The 15,359-nt window shown below is 39.7% G+C and overlaps 1 protein-coding gene across 4 annotated transcripts in view; it reads left to right on the forward strand.

Annotated features, from left to right (window-relative positions):
• The window catches only part of ralylb (RALY RNA binding protein like b), a 123,138-nt gene extending 111,520 nt beyond the window's left edge, over positions 1–11,618 (forward strand). For 3 of the 4 annotated variants that reach the window (XM_088072107.1, XM_088072105.1, XM_088072108.1), the window contains 4 exons: positions 188–304; positions 2,509–2,678; positions 4,547–4,585; positions 6,827–11,618. In XM_088072107.1, the coding sequence (XP_087928233.1) occupies positions 188–304; positions 2,509–2,678; positions 4,547–4,579 (320 nt within the window). In that variant the 3' untranslated portion in view covers positions 4,580–4,585; positions 6,827–11,618. The remainder of the gene's footprint in view (positions 1–187; positions 305–2,508; positions 2,679–4,546; positions 4,586–6,826) is intronic. The other variant, XM_088072106.1, reaches the window with a different exon arrangement.
• The last annotated feature ends 3,741 nt before the right edge of the window (positions 11,619–15,359 follow it).

The raw sequence follows: 15,359 nt of genomic DNA on the forward strand, positions 1-15,359 counted from the left end.
TTGAGATGTTCTCCGCAGGGAATGTGTGACTCAGAGTGATGACATGATATCCAAAAACTAAGAGCATTAAGAGTTGACAGCATGCGGTCTGTGATAAAACTGTATGAAGCAGCATCGTTAAAATGAGCGCATGGATGAAACTGGGACAAACTTGAAGTTGCTAAAATTCTGCGTCCCTGTCTCTCAGCAGTGAAGACGGACCAGCTTCAGACTATAAAACGGGAGCTCACTCAGATCAAGATGAAGATCGACTCTTTGCTGGGACGCCTGGAGAAGATCGAGAAGCAGCAGAGAGCCGAGTCCGGTGAGTAACTGACAGACGCATTAGGGCTAGCTGCGAGAGAAAGGGAAAAGGACGTCCACCACCGAGGGAGGGAAATTAAGAGCGAACGCTGGCCATAAGTCTTCATGACACTGTGGGAGATAAGAGCAGGAGAGCTTTCTGTCATAACAGCGGACAGGTGTCAACGCCACGCTGACTCAGTTTATATGAGACGTCTTTATAGATGCTCAGGACAATCTCAGAGTGCAGCTCACCGTAAAGGTCATTTAGACTTTATACTGTGTTGTGCGTGTTACAGTAATTCTCCTGGCGTGTTTGCACTGGTTTAGTCAAACTCTGGACTTTTTTCTTTTTTTTAATCCATGACAGATGAACACAGAAAAAATCACACCAAGCCTTGGTCGTCCTCCAGGCAGCTCCAAGTGAGAATAAAAACTTAATAACTAGATAAAAAACAATGACAAATCCAAGGTTTAAACCAGGCATGCAGAAATATTTAAACTGTAAAGGCCAAAATTTGCTAAAGGGGCCAGTTGAGAATGCCGTTAAACGTGATTACATCTAATTATGCAACCACATTTGGTTTTTATATTGCCCTAAAATCTTTATCACTGGATATGTTTTGTCTCTCTCGTCTGTATGTGAATATAACTCGGGGCTGCGTCCCTCAGCAGGATTTTGTGATCAATTAGAAAAACAACAGGTAGCCACTGCAGAGATGCTAGGAGTGGTTAAGGCGGCTGATTTTTAAAATAAACGGGATAGAAAACAGCTTTGTATCATAGATGCGATGTGTTTATCTGAACTTAAAAAGCAAAAATACCAGTATTGATGATTTCAGTGCACTATGCATTGCTCAACAGTATGTGCTATCTAAAAATTAAAGAGCATGAAGTAATATAACAAGTTTTTTGTACCAAAGTGTCAGAAAATTAGCGTGACACCCAGATTTGCCTATTTGAGTTCAGAATGAGTTTACTATAGCTTAGAGCCATACATTTCAGCTTTTTACATGCGTTTCAACAGATTTACCCTGTTTTTTCAAAATTACAAAACACAAATAATGTGATTAATCTTTCATGGCTAAAATCTATTGACTCGGCAACTGTTCAGCAAATTTTTAAGGGTGGCGTGGTTGTATACAAAGTCAGTGAAAAGATGAGAATTTGCCCGTGGCCGTGCAGATTGGCACAAATTCACACAAGACGCACTCGTGCAAAATGTTCCGAATATATATCACAAGTATCCCAGAGCTTTATAAATCTGCATTATAAGTTTGAGTTTCGATAAAAAGTAAATGCAACATGTGCAATGGAAACAGGTTCAGCAAATAATTGATGATGTACAGTCACTGCATAAGCCGCTGCGAGCTCTCTTCATCGTCTCTGCCAGGCTTTTACCAGCTTATGCACAAAGTGCTGTTAGCACAACTCCTCCAAGTTTCTATTTTCATTTCCAGTGTGCTCTCTGTGAATATAAATTCATATTTCTCCTTTGTTTGAGGTTTGACTGGCACTCTTTTAATCATCTCGTGCAGATTCTTATGCAGCGGCACCTGACTGTAAAATTAGCACCTTGTACTGCTTTTTTCTCTATTAACCAACACCCGATATTTGCATGACAGCATTTGATGGAAATGCAGAAAAATGAGCATTTCCTTTTGCAGATTTTTTGAAAATTTGGTTAAAATTTGCCCTACATTTGGATGGAAACCCAACCACTGGCACGACTGGTGTTTCAGTTTCTGGCTGGTGCATTAGCTGTTTGGGGCAAATAAATACAAATTCATCTGAATGACACAAGATAACAAATTTACACAGCGAAAGCTGCACATGAAACTTCATTCAGCTATGAATTTACTTATGCAAAGTTGAAAGCTAAAAAAGATTTTCTATAGCTTGTGCAAAATATAAGAATTTGGCAGCTGGTGGAGACAGCTGTACCACTTAAAATGAGTGTGTGTCTGCTCTGTGAGATGATAAATTAGAATGCATGTGGTGTTGACAGGGTGTGTGTGTCACTTGGTCGTGTGTTAAGGTCAAACCACTTCTGTCCAGCTGAGCGCGCGGAGCAGCGCAGCCTCTAGGGATTGCTAGTGGGGGCTACACTTGCACAGATTTTGAAAACAGAAAAAAGCAGCCAAGTTAACTTTTCTACAGCTGTGTGAACCAAAGAAAGCTGTGACTGTGATCACACGATTCTCTGTGGCCTTCTCTCTCACTCAGAGGCTCAGAGAAAGTATGAGGACAACTGCGACTCCGTGCACGAGGGGTCCGTGTCAGAGACGGCGGAAAACTCCGGGGAGGAGGCCGGCGAAGTGGCGCTGGAAGTGGAGGCGGGAGAGATGACCGATGGAGGCGAGGACGCCTATGACGAAGAGGGCAGCCACGATCTGGTAAGAGAAACGGCTGACAGGCCTGACAGGGAGGGAAGAGAGCAAGGCACTTTGGGAGATCTCAAGTGGGCAGACAGTCTTCGCCTTCTGAAAGTTAATTTTCCAGAATTATTCATGGCCACAGATCTGAGAGAGCGGGGCTTCACATGAGTGAATGGTGAGAGCGCCTGGACTGACAGTTTCTCCCTGTCGACCCCGGCTCCAACAGTGGAAGCGAGGCTCTTCACAGGCCCACACACACACACACACTTACAGGCTGTAATTAAAGCACAGGGCTCGAGACACAAAGAGGAGCGTTTAAGACCAGACCTGCTGTGGGTCTGACTGTGAAGTGGTCGATGTAGAACAGTGTGAATATGTTTCCTTTTGCAAGGTCACTGATGAAGATGTAGAGATAGTTATCGAAAGGCCAAATGGAGATAATCTGTCGAGAAAATCCAACCATTATATATTATAAATAATTAATTATCTGATCCTTAAAATGCTGGAAATCAAAAAGTCCCCAAGGTGATGTCTACAGCTGCCTAAAACTCAAAAATATTCCACTTAAAATTATTCTAAAAGGAATATTTTGCAAAAACAAACTGTACCAGCAAATTTTTGGGATTTCTGCTTGCATTATAACATTTTCTGACAGTTAACAATTAATCGATTAGTAATCAACTCTTAGATTAATTGTCAGTTAATTTGATAACCGATTAAGATTTTTGAAGAAAAATAAAGTCAAATTCTCTTCATAAATGTGTATATTTTATGGTTTCTTTACTTCTCTGTGACTGAATATTTTTTGGGTTGCAGATGAAACAAAACATTTGAGGAGATCATATCGGATTTTGGGAAACCCTGATCCACATTTTTTTTTAACCATTTTCAGACATTTTATTGCAGCAAATTGTATCTGGTAGACTAGAAAGCAAATATATATATATTGATTTTATCCCCCTCACTCTGATATTCACAAGTTTTCATTCACCCAAGTTATGTCTTTTTTGAAACTGCAAAGAGAAGGACACACTCATATATTACACAGGATTTATCAGTATTTCATCCAAGACTGCAATCAATTGATACACTTTTACAGTTTTTTATTTTCAATGGCAAAATGTGCTGATAGATGTTGAATTAAACTGGTACAGACAGGTGTTTGATGAAGGCTTCTGGTCTGAAATAGCACAATGCTTTTCCTTGGGAAAAAAAAATGTTTTTCTTCTATTTTGTGCTTTGAATATCAAAAACCGGTTGCCATCGCAGCATTCGGAATAAAACATATTATTAATGTCTTCTTTACAGTGTTTTGTTCAAACGTTTGGCCTTTGAACTCTATGAAATAGCAGTTATCTGCATGCTGGGGCTTTAAAACACACAGAGTGCTCCTTGTTATACCGCGTTTAAAATATTAATTCACATATTTTTTTAGACGTGAACCTAACAGCGATTCTGCTTTATTTCACACCACACAGTTCTTCGGGTTCAAGCAACGAGATCAAAGTAATTATCCTGGCTTTTCATCCAGGTTCGCCTGTGCAGTGTGGCCATGCTTTTGACCATGCTTTCTCTATTATGCAGTATTTATTAGCCATTAACCAGGTGAGCATGGGCATGCTATCCTTGATGAAAGCCCGGTGCCCCCCGCTAATGGAAGACATTATTTTTCACAGACATGGTGGAGGAGATATATTTGTCTCCTGAAGGTCACATTGATCACAGATTGCGATAATGTACCGCAAAGACTGTTCTCGTAGGTTGGCATGGCTGCTCTTGTTGAGCGTATATCAGCAATGACCTTTAGAAAAGATTAAATACAACCTGTGTGCTCAGTTTAAACACTACGTCACATCCATTATGTCCCTTCTTTTCTTTTTTTTCAGGTAGAGAACCATGTATCGGATATTGACAACTGAGATCAGGTAAGATTTTAATCCATTTCAGTAGCTGTGAGTTTGTTCTAAAGGTCCTGGAGGCTCTTGCAGCAAGTCTTCATTAAAGGCCTTATAACCAGTCCTCATTAAAAGCCATAACCACTGAACTGTGTCTCCGGCATCTCTAAACATTCGTTAATCATCTCCTAAGTCATAAGCTCCATGACATTTAGAAGACCAGCTCCACTGAAGGGCAGCTAATGCCGAATTCAACAGAGGGAGCAATAATGGCATTCCAATGGGCCAGAACTGCCCATAAACAACATTCATCTAATTGAATTGTGTGGTAGGGGGCATGAATGGCGAGGCCTAAGGTAAAGAGTTTTCTGCCTCTCGCCTCTCAGGGTGTGGGTAATGATGCAGCCACATCATCAGTCCGCTCGGCGCTGGCTGGCTCCTCGTAGTGGGGGTGCTTAGCTTTGTTTACGAGTCGCACACTGTCGATGTAACACTGAGTTAAGCTGTCTTGTTTTGCTTCTGGGTGAGCAGAGGACATCCAAACACTGGTGATTCTTAGTTTTAATCTGCCTTTAGTCAGTGCAACGACATTTTAGTCCAGTTTTTGTTGTCTTATTCATGCATTTTTAATGTTTCGGGTTTTTAAGCTGTCGCCGTCTCTAAAGGGTCAGCGGGTAACTTTTAAAAGAATAACTTTTTGTCATATTTGCTTAAACTTTCTCTCCATCCTGACATTGGTGCATGGGACAGATAATCTCTGTTCCTCTGCCTCCTTCTAGTGCTCCTTATTGCTCCTGAACGAAAGCAACCAATCACACAGCTGTTAAGTGCTGCTCATAAAGATCGCTCCGCTTACTTTAACTGGGATAAAAACTATTGGATTGTGTGGATCTTCAGGCTGTGACACACCATTGCCACGCTGGGCTGATGGCTCTCGTTGCCGCGTTGTGTCTTTCACAGTTTGCTCTTGTCGACTTTCTTCGACTGTTTTTTCCACCGATTCAGCAAGTTGAATCAGTGGTGGCGTGGCCGTGGAGCCCATCGGTGAATGAAATCACTCCAATTGGCTGTTCAGCTTAGTGCACAAAAGGAGAAACAGAAGTGAAAAATGTAAACAAAGTGTGAAAGTTAAGGATGGAGTTCAAACAAACTCTCTATATGAGTTTCTTTTCTTCTGCCACTGAGCTCTTAAGCAGAAACGTCTTCTTATGGTTTGTGTTGTTGTTCACTGCTGCACAGTAAATATGATTTGTTATCGCAACATTAGATTGTGTTGCTAATCTGCTGGCTGGCTAACTAGTGTCGTGGCGGTCTTCTGGTTTCCTGTTTTGAATGATGAATACAGACAACGGCCTTCTGCTGCTATGAGAGAACTAAAAGCTGGGATTTTATTGGGAACTACAACCTAAAAATATCTCTTCTCATTGAATCTCAGACAGAAAGCTAATATGTGAATTTCCCAAAATGTTAAACTACTCTTTCATTCTGAAATCATGTACCCAACTAGAAGATTTAGATGGCTGACAGCACAAATCTATAACCTGTAAAAATATTACATTCCATATCCCTTCATAATCTTATATTAGCATTTGTTTATCTATTTCCTAAGGTTGCATGCTGGCTTTTATGTTTTTGAGCTGTTTAGTTCCCATTTTTGTTTACTTTCTAGTGGGATTGTAGATGCATTTTTTACATAAATACATTCCTTTTCACCCTCAGAGAACTGTAAGCTGTGCAGAAACTTTCATGTGCGTTATAGTGAAAATGTTCCCAACTAACACTGCACTTTTTTTCCCTCCATCATCCTGCAAAGGCGTCTAGTCTCAGAGTTTTCTCCACCGCTTAAGAAACCACATGTTACACTTCAGTTTTCCATTTCCTTTCCACATGCCTGCCTTTTTGAAGAAAATCTATCAGTAGCCAATTCACAACACCTCCTCACAGCACATACATTTAAAAACCTGAAAATCTCGCTCGAGGTCGTGGAGAATATATGAATGTTTTGCTCGCGGGCCTACCAAGGATAGAAATTCACAGTGAGAAGAACCTCAATAAGTCATGTCCAGAAGGATTAGGCAGGCAGCTCCGGCTACCAGCAATATATTTCTGCACTTCCCAAAGATATTTCTGAGGCCATTCAAAACGGACAAGCTTTTAAAACTCAGTCTAATCCTCATCAGATTTACTGCATTATAAATAGCCACCATGTTGGAGGAGACACAGTCCCTATAATGTGTTTTCATCAGTTCTCCTGCTCCTTTATCACTGTAGGATGAGGCAGCAGACACCCCCCGGTCGGTGGTATTAGAATTCATCATCACCTTCAAGAGATGGAAAAGGATCTCTGAGGGATCAAGAATCTCATTCTGGACTGTAAGTTGTGTTCAAGAGATGCTGAATCACATTTAGATGCCCAACTGTGCAGCACAAACCGAATGTGGTGTGCTCTCTAAAGAAAATGTATCCAAGACCCATTTTAATACATTGGCCTCAGTTCACCTCATGGATATTCTGTGCAACATATATTTCATTGCAAGAGGCTGACAGCATCACGCGCTTATTCTGTTCCTAAAAATAAAACAAAGAGGGAATGAAATAAAAGTCTTCATTCAGATTTATATATTGAATTGTGTTGAAAGAAAGGAACATGACACTGTTGATCAACCGTTGCTGCTTTTCTGAAATGTGTTTGCGATGTAATTTCACCAACTGTTTTCCAATGAATTTCTGTTGTTGCTAAAAAATGAATAAAGTTACAGTCGGAACAATGTGCGACCGCATTATGATATTCACAAAATGAATGAAACATCGGTGCCGTCTGGTTCGGATTTGACTCATGCATAAGCCAATAGCTGCGAGCATAACTTTATCCAGCTTTATCCATTTATCACACAAATGCCCTGTGGGGCTGTTCCATCGTATTCCAACTCCTGCCAACTTTCAGAGGCAGAAAGGGCTTCCTGTGGTAGAGAGCCAACACTGGCACCGGCCTCCTGCCAGGGAGCAGTGCCCCAATGTCTCAATGCACTCCTCCCTGTTCAGCCTGTGCATCCCAACATGGACTGCTGCTGTTCAGGAGCCAACGCCCTTTCTCCTCCTCCTCGACTATCTCCCCCTCTGCATCCTGCATTGATTCTCTCTTATGTAGTCAAAACAGCAAAGCAAAGTTTTTTAAATTATATACTAAGATGCCTCAATGTTATCCAAATCAGTGATCTTTGATTCAGATTGCAATGGCAACAACAACCTTCAGAAGCCAAAAGTAGCAGGGCACTTGGAGAACGCAGAGCACCCCAAAGGCAAAAAGCCCTTTCTTGCAATGTTTACAAATGTCAAAAAAGTGATTCGATCTGCTCCAAATTTTGACAGGCTCTTACTTGGCCCATGTGTCATCGTTTTACTAAATTTTATGAAAATTGTGCCAGTGGTTTTTCTGTAATCCTGCTGACAAAAAAAGACTAACCAAATCAAAAACATAACCTCTTTGGCATAATTAGTTTGAGAGTTAATACAAAATTATATCCTGATTATTCTTTTAATTAAACACCCATGAAGGTCAGTAATGAAGAAGAAGCTGAAGTGGCCGAAGTTCAATGATTTGTCCACTTATTTGGTAGAGTTTACTGACACAATGCGCATGATTTCTACCATTTGAGATTTGTGACACTGAATGCGTTTACATGGGCATAAATAACCTGTTTATGAAGCGTATCCTGATTATGATCATTTTGGGATATGGTGTTTACACGAGCACAGAGAAATCCAGCTCTGCATATTCCTGGTATACATGAAAAATTAACATATCCTCATGCATAAAAATGACATTACATACTAGATGTAAAGTTACGTACTTACCAAAAAGCTACTGTGGTTATGTTTGGGAAAAGAAAGATGAAGACTATGTACTTTGAAATTACTCAAAAGTTACTTCTGGTAGCATATTTGGGTCTCACAAAAAAAGATATGGTGTTTACATGCTCAAACACATGTATGGGATACTCCAAAAAGCTGATCGTAACAGTTATTTATGTCCATGTAAACACAGTCATTGCTGCCATGTGGAGCTGCTAAAATGCAAAAAAAATCAAATGCAGTTGCAGCTGAGTGATTTTAATTAACCTGATTATAAACAAACTGCAGCAAAGTGAATTTTGACACCAGTGACTGGATGTCAGCATGTTCTACTGTTAATTAGTCACATCATGTTTGCCCCCCTTTCCCACTCAAAATGAGTTAATTTACTTCAAACCATGACACAGGCATGTTTGTTTTCTCAAGCTTTTCATTGTCAGAAAGTGGTGCTGGGAACTACAGCTAATGAGCACCAGGTGTGCTAGCTGATTGGTCAGCAACAACAATTAGGCTGCTGATGAGCGTCAGCTGGAGCAGCTGGTGTATATTAGCTGCAGACAGGAGTGTGAGCATGAAGTGCAGGAGGCAGTAAGGCTGGTGATCCAACTGCATTCATCAAAGCTATAAATGATGCAGCTTCTCTTCAAGCTCTTTGCTGTCATTAAGCTCTATCATTGTCCTCACTGCAGCCAAGTAACACCTCTCCTCTCTGCTGCTTGTGTACCTTCACTGTGCTGTTGTCATCCTCTTTTGCTTTAATTTGTGCTCACAAGCATGAACGCCTGGTGTGACCACACCCTCACTCCACTTGAGGGTCTATTTAATGTTTGAAAGCAGACAGGCCTCTTGTTTTGAAATCACTGAATATCAAAGTCCTAAATTTATGTAACAGTTGAATCATGTGATTCGGTGCTGTTATTAGTTTAGTGAGTTGTTTCCCCCAAATTATTAAGGCTATTGGTGTCTAGTGGAGCAGAAAGTTGTGGTTTTATTTGCACAAGTTTATGTGCCCTTGAGACTTGTAGCCACCCCAGTGCAATCAAGGTAAAATAAAATCCATTTGTGGTGCTTGAAGCATTAAAAATGCATTTGAAAAATTCAACAGCAATGCTTCTTTTCAGACAGTGTCGTTATTACTCCAAGAAATCCACACATGCCTCAGTAGACATTTTGTTTTACCTTGTGAAGCAGCCCAGTCATTGGAAAAAAATGTTGGCATTGTACATTTCTGCAAACCAAGGAAACATTATCAGCAGGAGGGGGTGATGGAGGGTATGAAACCAACACAAGACAGCTGCAGAGAGCAGCCGACCACACAGGTATTAGTTAACAAGAAATCAGGATGTTTCTAACCAGGATGTTTGTGGCAGCTGCTCATGAAGCCAAAAACAACTTCTCAGGTGCAAAGTACCAGATCGTCTGCATCACTGGGCCCACAGAGTGAGCGCACTAAAGACTTTTGCAAGTCAGGCAGCTAATCTCTGGCATAGCACTCTGCTAACTTTAATTGGGAAAATATGATTTAGTCATGCAGCTCTTCTAGACCTGTGAAATGTTATTGGACATAAATCCTATCAGTGAAATGAGTTCTGTTGCGGGGATCGTGATGCATAACAAATGTATCCACTGATTTATCGATGTGTCTCTCCCATTGTAAGTCTATAGGATAAAGTTTTTTGGGTCAGATGGTAACAGGTGATGGACTTGGAAGCTGTAATTCATCTGTTTGGCCACTATGAAGGTACGCTTCAAAGCCTGGTGCACTTTCTGGTGGTTTGTAATCAAGTGGTTTTGGGCCTAAACATAACCACAGCATCGTCACAAAATGAAATTGAAAATTAAGACGCAAAGGAATGGAAAGTTTTGACATATTCACAACACATAAAACATTCAAAATGTAAAATATCCTTGGTTTGCAGTGAGGTATACAATGCCAGCATTCTCTCTGGCGACTGGGTTGTGAGTGAAAAAAATAATCTCATTAAAACTGTGGATTAATGACCTGAAAAATGGTGTTTTGTACACAGGTGTCGATTTTTGTTGTGGAAGTAGGGACACATTCCCCTCAATATTCAGGAAATTTGCATTTGTCTCTCCCAATAAATACAGTACATCAATGTAGCAGAGGACGTTTATCTTGAAGATTTTTACACTATAAATTGATGCAGAAAGGCACAAAATGTTGCATAAAAATCACCAAAATGCAGGAGATTAAGTATTCAAAAGTTTCTGGCAGAGGACCCCCAAACTCTCTGTTTTACATGTGTCCCCCCCCCCCAACGTTTGAATGAAAAGCCTACGCCCTTGTTTTTTTATGTAATTATTGAAACTTTATTCATCCCCATTGTGTCTTCCGAGCACATAAACCTTGGCAAATAAAACCAAGATTAGGAAAGAAAATATTATTTTGTGAATTGGTTGAAGTGACCCTTTGAACAGAGAATTAATTCAGTGTGAAGGAAAGGTCGCCGTGCACAGTTTCATGAACACAACAGTCGAACCTGGCAGTGCTGCCTGAAAAAATACATAAAATAAAATGTCTGTCCTGCAGCTCATTCAAAATAAGTGTCTGGTGAATGATGATAATGTGTAATATTTAGCACTATTTTTGTATCCAAAAACATGTCTAAGGGAAATGGCTCTGCTACATGTTTATCTTTTTCGCTGGTAGCCTGTTATTTAATGAGCAGTATGGTGATGTGTTCAAAATACTTTGCAAAATTACAAAAAAAAATCATTGCTTTTAACTGTTGTAATTTCTCTGGGTCACTTTGAAACATTTCTGGCTCAACGCTCACTTTTAGTTTACCCTGTAAATAGTCCTTTTCATGTTAATTTCAAATACCAATAGACTGAAATAAGTTTAACATGGTGCCGAAATAATGTACGGACAGTTTGTTGGAGTCGTTGCAGGTTTTAACCAGAATCGTGGGGCTTGTAGAGATAACTGACAACTGTTGTATAGAAATGTACATTTTTTTGTAAAGATATTTTTATCAAAAGGCATGTTTACTGTAACTTTGTATTTTCAGTTCATGTTTTAAAACAGTATATTCCAACTGTTGTGAGGCTATAAAACTCATTGTCATTGTAGATAACTACTTGTGTTCTTACCAGTCAATAAAAATGTTTGTGTCATATTTAACTAGTCAAATGTTTCAATGATCAACACTTTATTTTACAAATAAATATGTACTGAAGGACAAAGAAACCTTTTGGCTTTATTGTAAATTGTGTGCATGAATGCAGACGTGATAATTACTCGCAGACGTATGTAAATATTTGGTGCATCGTTAAGGCGCGCCACTTAAAACTCCATTCACTCAATTCATTACAATGCATCTTCTTTCTCCGCAGACTGCTCATTTAATCATGATTTATGCGGTTGATTATGCAGCGCATGTGCCACAGTCGCCGTCAGAGTGACACTATAACAAGTTACACGTCGCAGTGTTTGAATACATGTCAAATTAACGTCATTCAGCAGAAAAGTGGACACCATAACGGCAGCTTGTCATCTTCTGTTTCACTAATAGCAGCCGTCTCGCTGGCTGCCGGCTGATATTAATGTGTGCCTTCAATCTGAGTCTTTTCTTAATACGACCTGACCGGAGCAGCATTTCCACCTGTGGCAGGTATTTCTACACCTGACTAATAACAGCAAATAATTATAAGAATGCATCAGTCAAATCAATCAGCGTCACAAATAGTCATTTATGGTAAACATCAACCTGCCCAGGGACTGCAGATGAAAATTAGCCTCTGACAAACGTTCATTATATTAATGCCAATTGATGTGTCGTCCCTGACATTTAAATAAAAGAGAATTTTGATCCAGTTAATCAGAACAATATTTTGCACTCTTAATAAAAGAGCCTGTAAGTAAAATTTGTCCACATAGCTTTGTGTGTATGCAATTAACTTAAGTGTAAAAAACCTGAACAAATTGGCTTGACTTCTTTCAAAGACATGAGACGAAGGCAATGAGCGACAAAGTAAGAAATGTCCCTTAAATTAGTAAGAAATTATTATAAAGTACAAGAAAATTTACTGAAAGTTTAAAACCACCTGCCATACTGTTTCCTGTATAGTGAAAATGGAGGCTGAAAAAAAACATAGATCAAACAGTAAATCTAAGCAGCACAGATCAAAAATAAACCAAGATTTTGTCACCATGTTGCCTATTTCTCACCTTAAATGTTTCATAAACATGTTTTAGCTACTGTCTAAATGTAGTTTGCATTACGTCACACACCAGCCGGAGCGGTTATTGATCCATTGCAGCACAGCACATTTATTTAGTTATAAGTTTATTTACTTCTTGAGAAGAAGCATCCTTTTTCACTGGTCATGTAGCAACAATTTCAGAAGTATTTGCGTCTGCATGAACATCCTTGTGTTCTTAAAAGGCCATTTTTAAAGCAGTGGAATATTTCTTTAAGGAAACTCAATCAGGAGGAGATGCAGGACTTGTACTTGTGTCCTCTGGCCGAGCAGCCGTCTCCAAACTCATTACACTCGCCCTCAGTCGGATTAACAAGCAGTCCAGTTCTCGTGCTTCACTTGGGAGCGAACAACGTGATTTAAAGGCTGATTATGACCCTGGTTCGGCCTTGCCTTTAAAGACTTTGGAGAGCGTGGACTCAAGCAGCAGAGCAGCATGGACAATCAGCCAGCGTGTCCTCAGCGCTGGGACAAACATTTTTCTGTAGTTTGAGCTGGTAAATAGCAATCGAATCTCTGTTGTGCAAGTCAGTTCAATATGTGACACAGAGTCAGATAGGCTTTTTTTTGTAGTATCCACATGGACTATTCTTCACCACTCTTTGAGCTGCCGCTCGTCTCACTTCAAGGGCATCGGCGCAAAGCGAACACATGCGGTTAATAAAAAAACGCTTGATTTAAGCTGAATTTTTCAAAACATAAGGTGCTCTGCAGAGGATCTAAAAACATAAAATCATAAAATCAACAGCTGCTGCAATAAAGGCAAAGAGCTATTCAAAGGCAGGAAGCCAAAAGCAACAAAAAAAAGCTCCTGATTAAAGCAAATCCTTTCCATAAATGAACGTTTGTAGTGACTTTAAAGATTCAACCAATTGGAGCTCTGCAGGGGTTTTGTGCGTGTGTGTGTGTGTGTGTGTGTGTGTGTGTGTGTTATTAGAGACTACAACATTAAAGTCCTTGAAAGGTTTCAGGATGTCACTTTCACTAAGTTAGAGACTCTGTAAAGGTAGCTGCTCGGCAACAGATGGCCGATGGAGCGCCCCCACCATTTATCCGCAGTAAAAGGTAATGCAGTCAGGTTAATGAGGGCCAACTACAATGCCACACACAATTAGCCCGCCGTATCAAATCCGCAGCACCAGTGGCTGGCATGATTTCACACAGCTGTTCCCGTTTAACCTATATATGAGGAAATGTTTCACCCCTGCTTAATGCAGCAGAGTTTATTCATATATACAGAAATGACTGAAGCTTCTCAAGTGAAGATATTCAGCCGTGATAGCGAGCCTTAGGATGAAACTGCCAACACGATTTTAATTCCGCCGGTGCCGTTAAGCTTCTGCAATATTACTTTCACAGCTGTGGAAATAAAAAATAGATTCAAATTATGGCTTCTGCTCCTGCTGCTGGCCAGTTGGTCATCTCTGAAAATGTGTGTTTAAATTATTTTTAATTCAAATAAATGCATTACTCAGTCTGGCCCACAAACATCAAGTGGCATGTGTTTATATCAGCTGACAGTTTGGATTTGCTTATCTTTGCTTGTCTCTTTCAATTCGGCTGACAAATCATATCATCAGTTAGCTTTTACATATAGATTTGAATTATCTCAACTCTGGCAACCACATGGATTACTGAGATGGAAAATAAACATCATATAGGCGCAAATTTGTAGCTTATTTTGAAGTAGGTAGTAACTCCATCCAGCCCAATCACTAAAAGAAAATTTTGGATTGCACGTTTCTGCAAACAGGTTACATTTGCATGTTTCATACGTATCATATTAATGTTTCTAAAGTAACGCAGTATGGGAGGTGGAGGAGACACGTGTTTTTCACGTTTTTTAGTGGTCGCATTTCCATTGGTGTTTGAGTCACTGAACATGGATGATTTTTAGAAAATGATGTTTGTATTTCTAACAGCCTTTCTGCCACAGACAGGAGTGGTTTTTAGTGACCGGTGGCAGAGCTTTCAGCTGTGCTTTTTTTTAGCCACCAGTGGCAGCATTTCTGGTGGGATTTATGCCATTTAACATGAGTCTTTTTAGCAACTGATGTATTTGCAGCAGCTTTTGTACCACCAAACTTGGATGTTCTTTAGCGACCAGTGGCTGCATTTCCAGTGGCTTTTGTGGGTATAAATATGGGTATTTAAGCCAAAGCATTATATTTTCCTAAATACAACCTGTTGTTTTAACATCCACAACCAAATACTGTATTGTCAGAAATGTAAAGTTTTATCAATTAAACAATAACATACATATATAACCATATATATATATAAATGGTTTGCTGCAAAATACAAAGCCAACATTTTTTTCTGGCTGTTTTGTGGTTCAGTTTAAACCATGCATTTTAATTTGTATCTGTCTCTCTATGTGTATGCATCTTTAGTTAAACTGATGAAATATTTTTACAGTATAAAACCCCCTTTTATTGTATTCCATTTCAAAAGTTGGAGAGCATTTGCTTTACTGAAAATATTCATTTCCCCGGCTCGCCGCACAAATCTTAATTAACATTTATATTATATTAGCTCAGGGGTGCATGATGAACATGTTTTTTTTTCCCACATCTGATTTGAAAAATATTTAAATGAACCTACATGTGTCGGCAATATTGTGAGTGTCAAGTTGCAAAATTAGAAAGAGGAGTCTCGATATTCATCTCTGCGGAGGCTTTGATGAAATAAGTGGAGTTTATGACTGCAGTGAGGGATGAGGTGTTGT

This window comes from Plectropomus leopardus, chromosome 21, assembly GCF_026936395.1.
Source record: "Plectropomus leopardus strain MGB_pleo_1.0 chromosome 21, ASM2693639v1, whole genome shotgun sequence".
NCBI lineage: Eukaryota > Metazoa > Chordata > Actinopteri > Perciformes > Serranidae > Plectropomus > Plectropomus leopardus.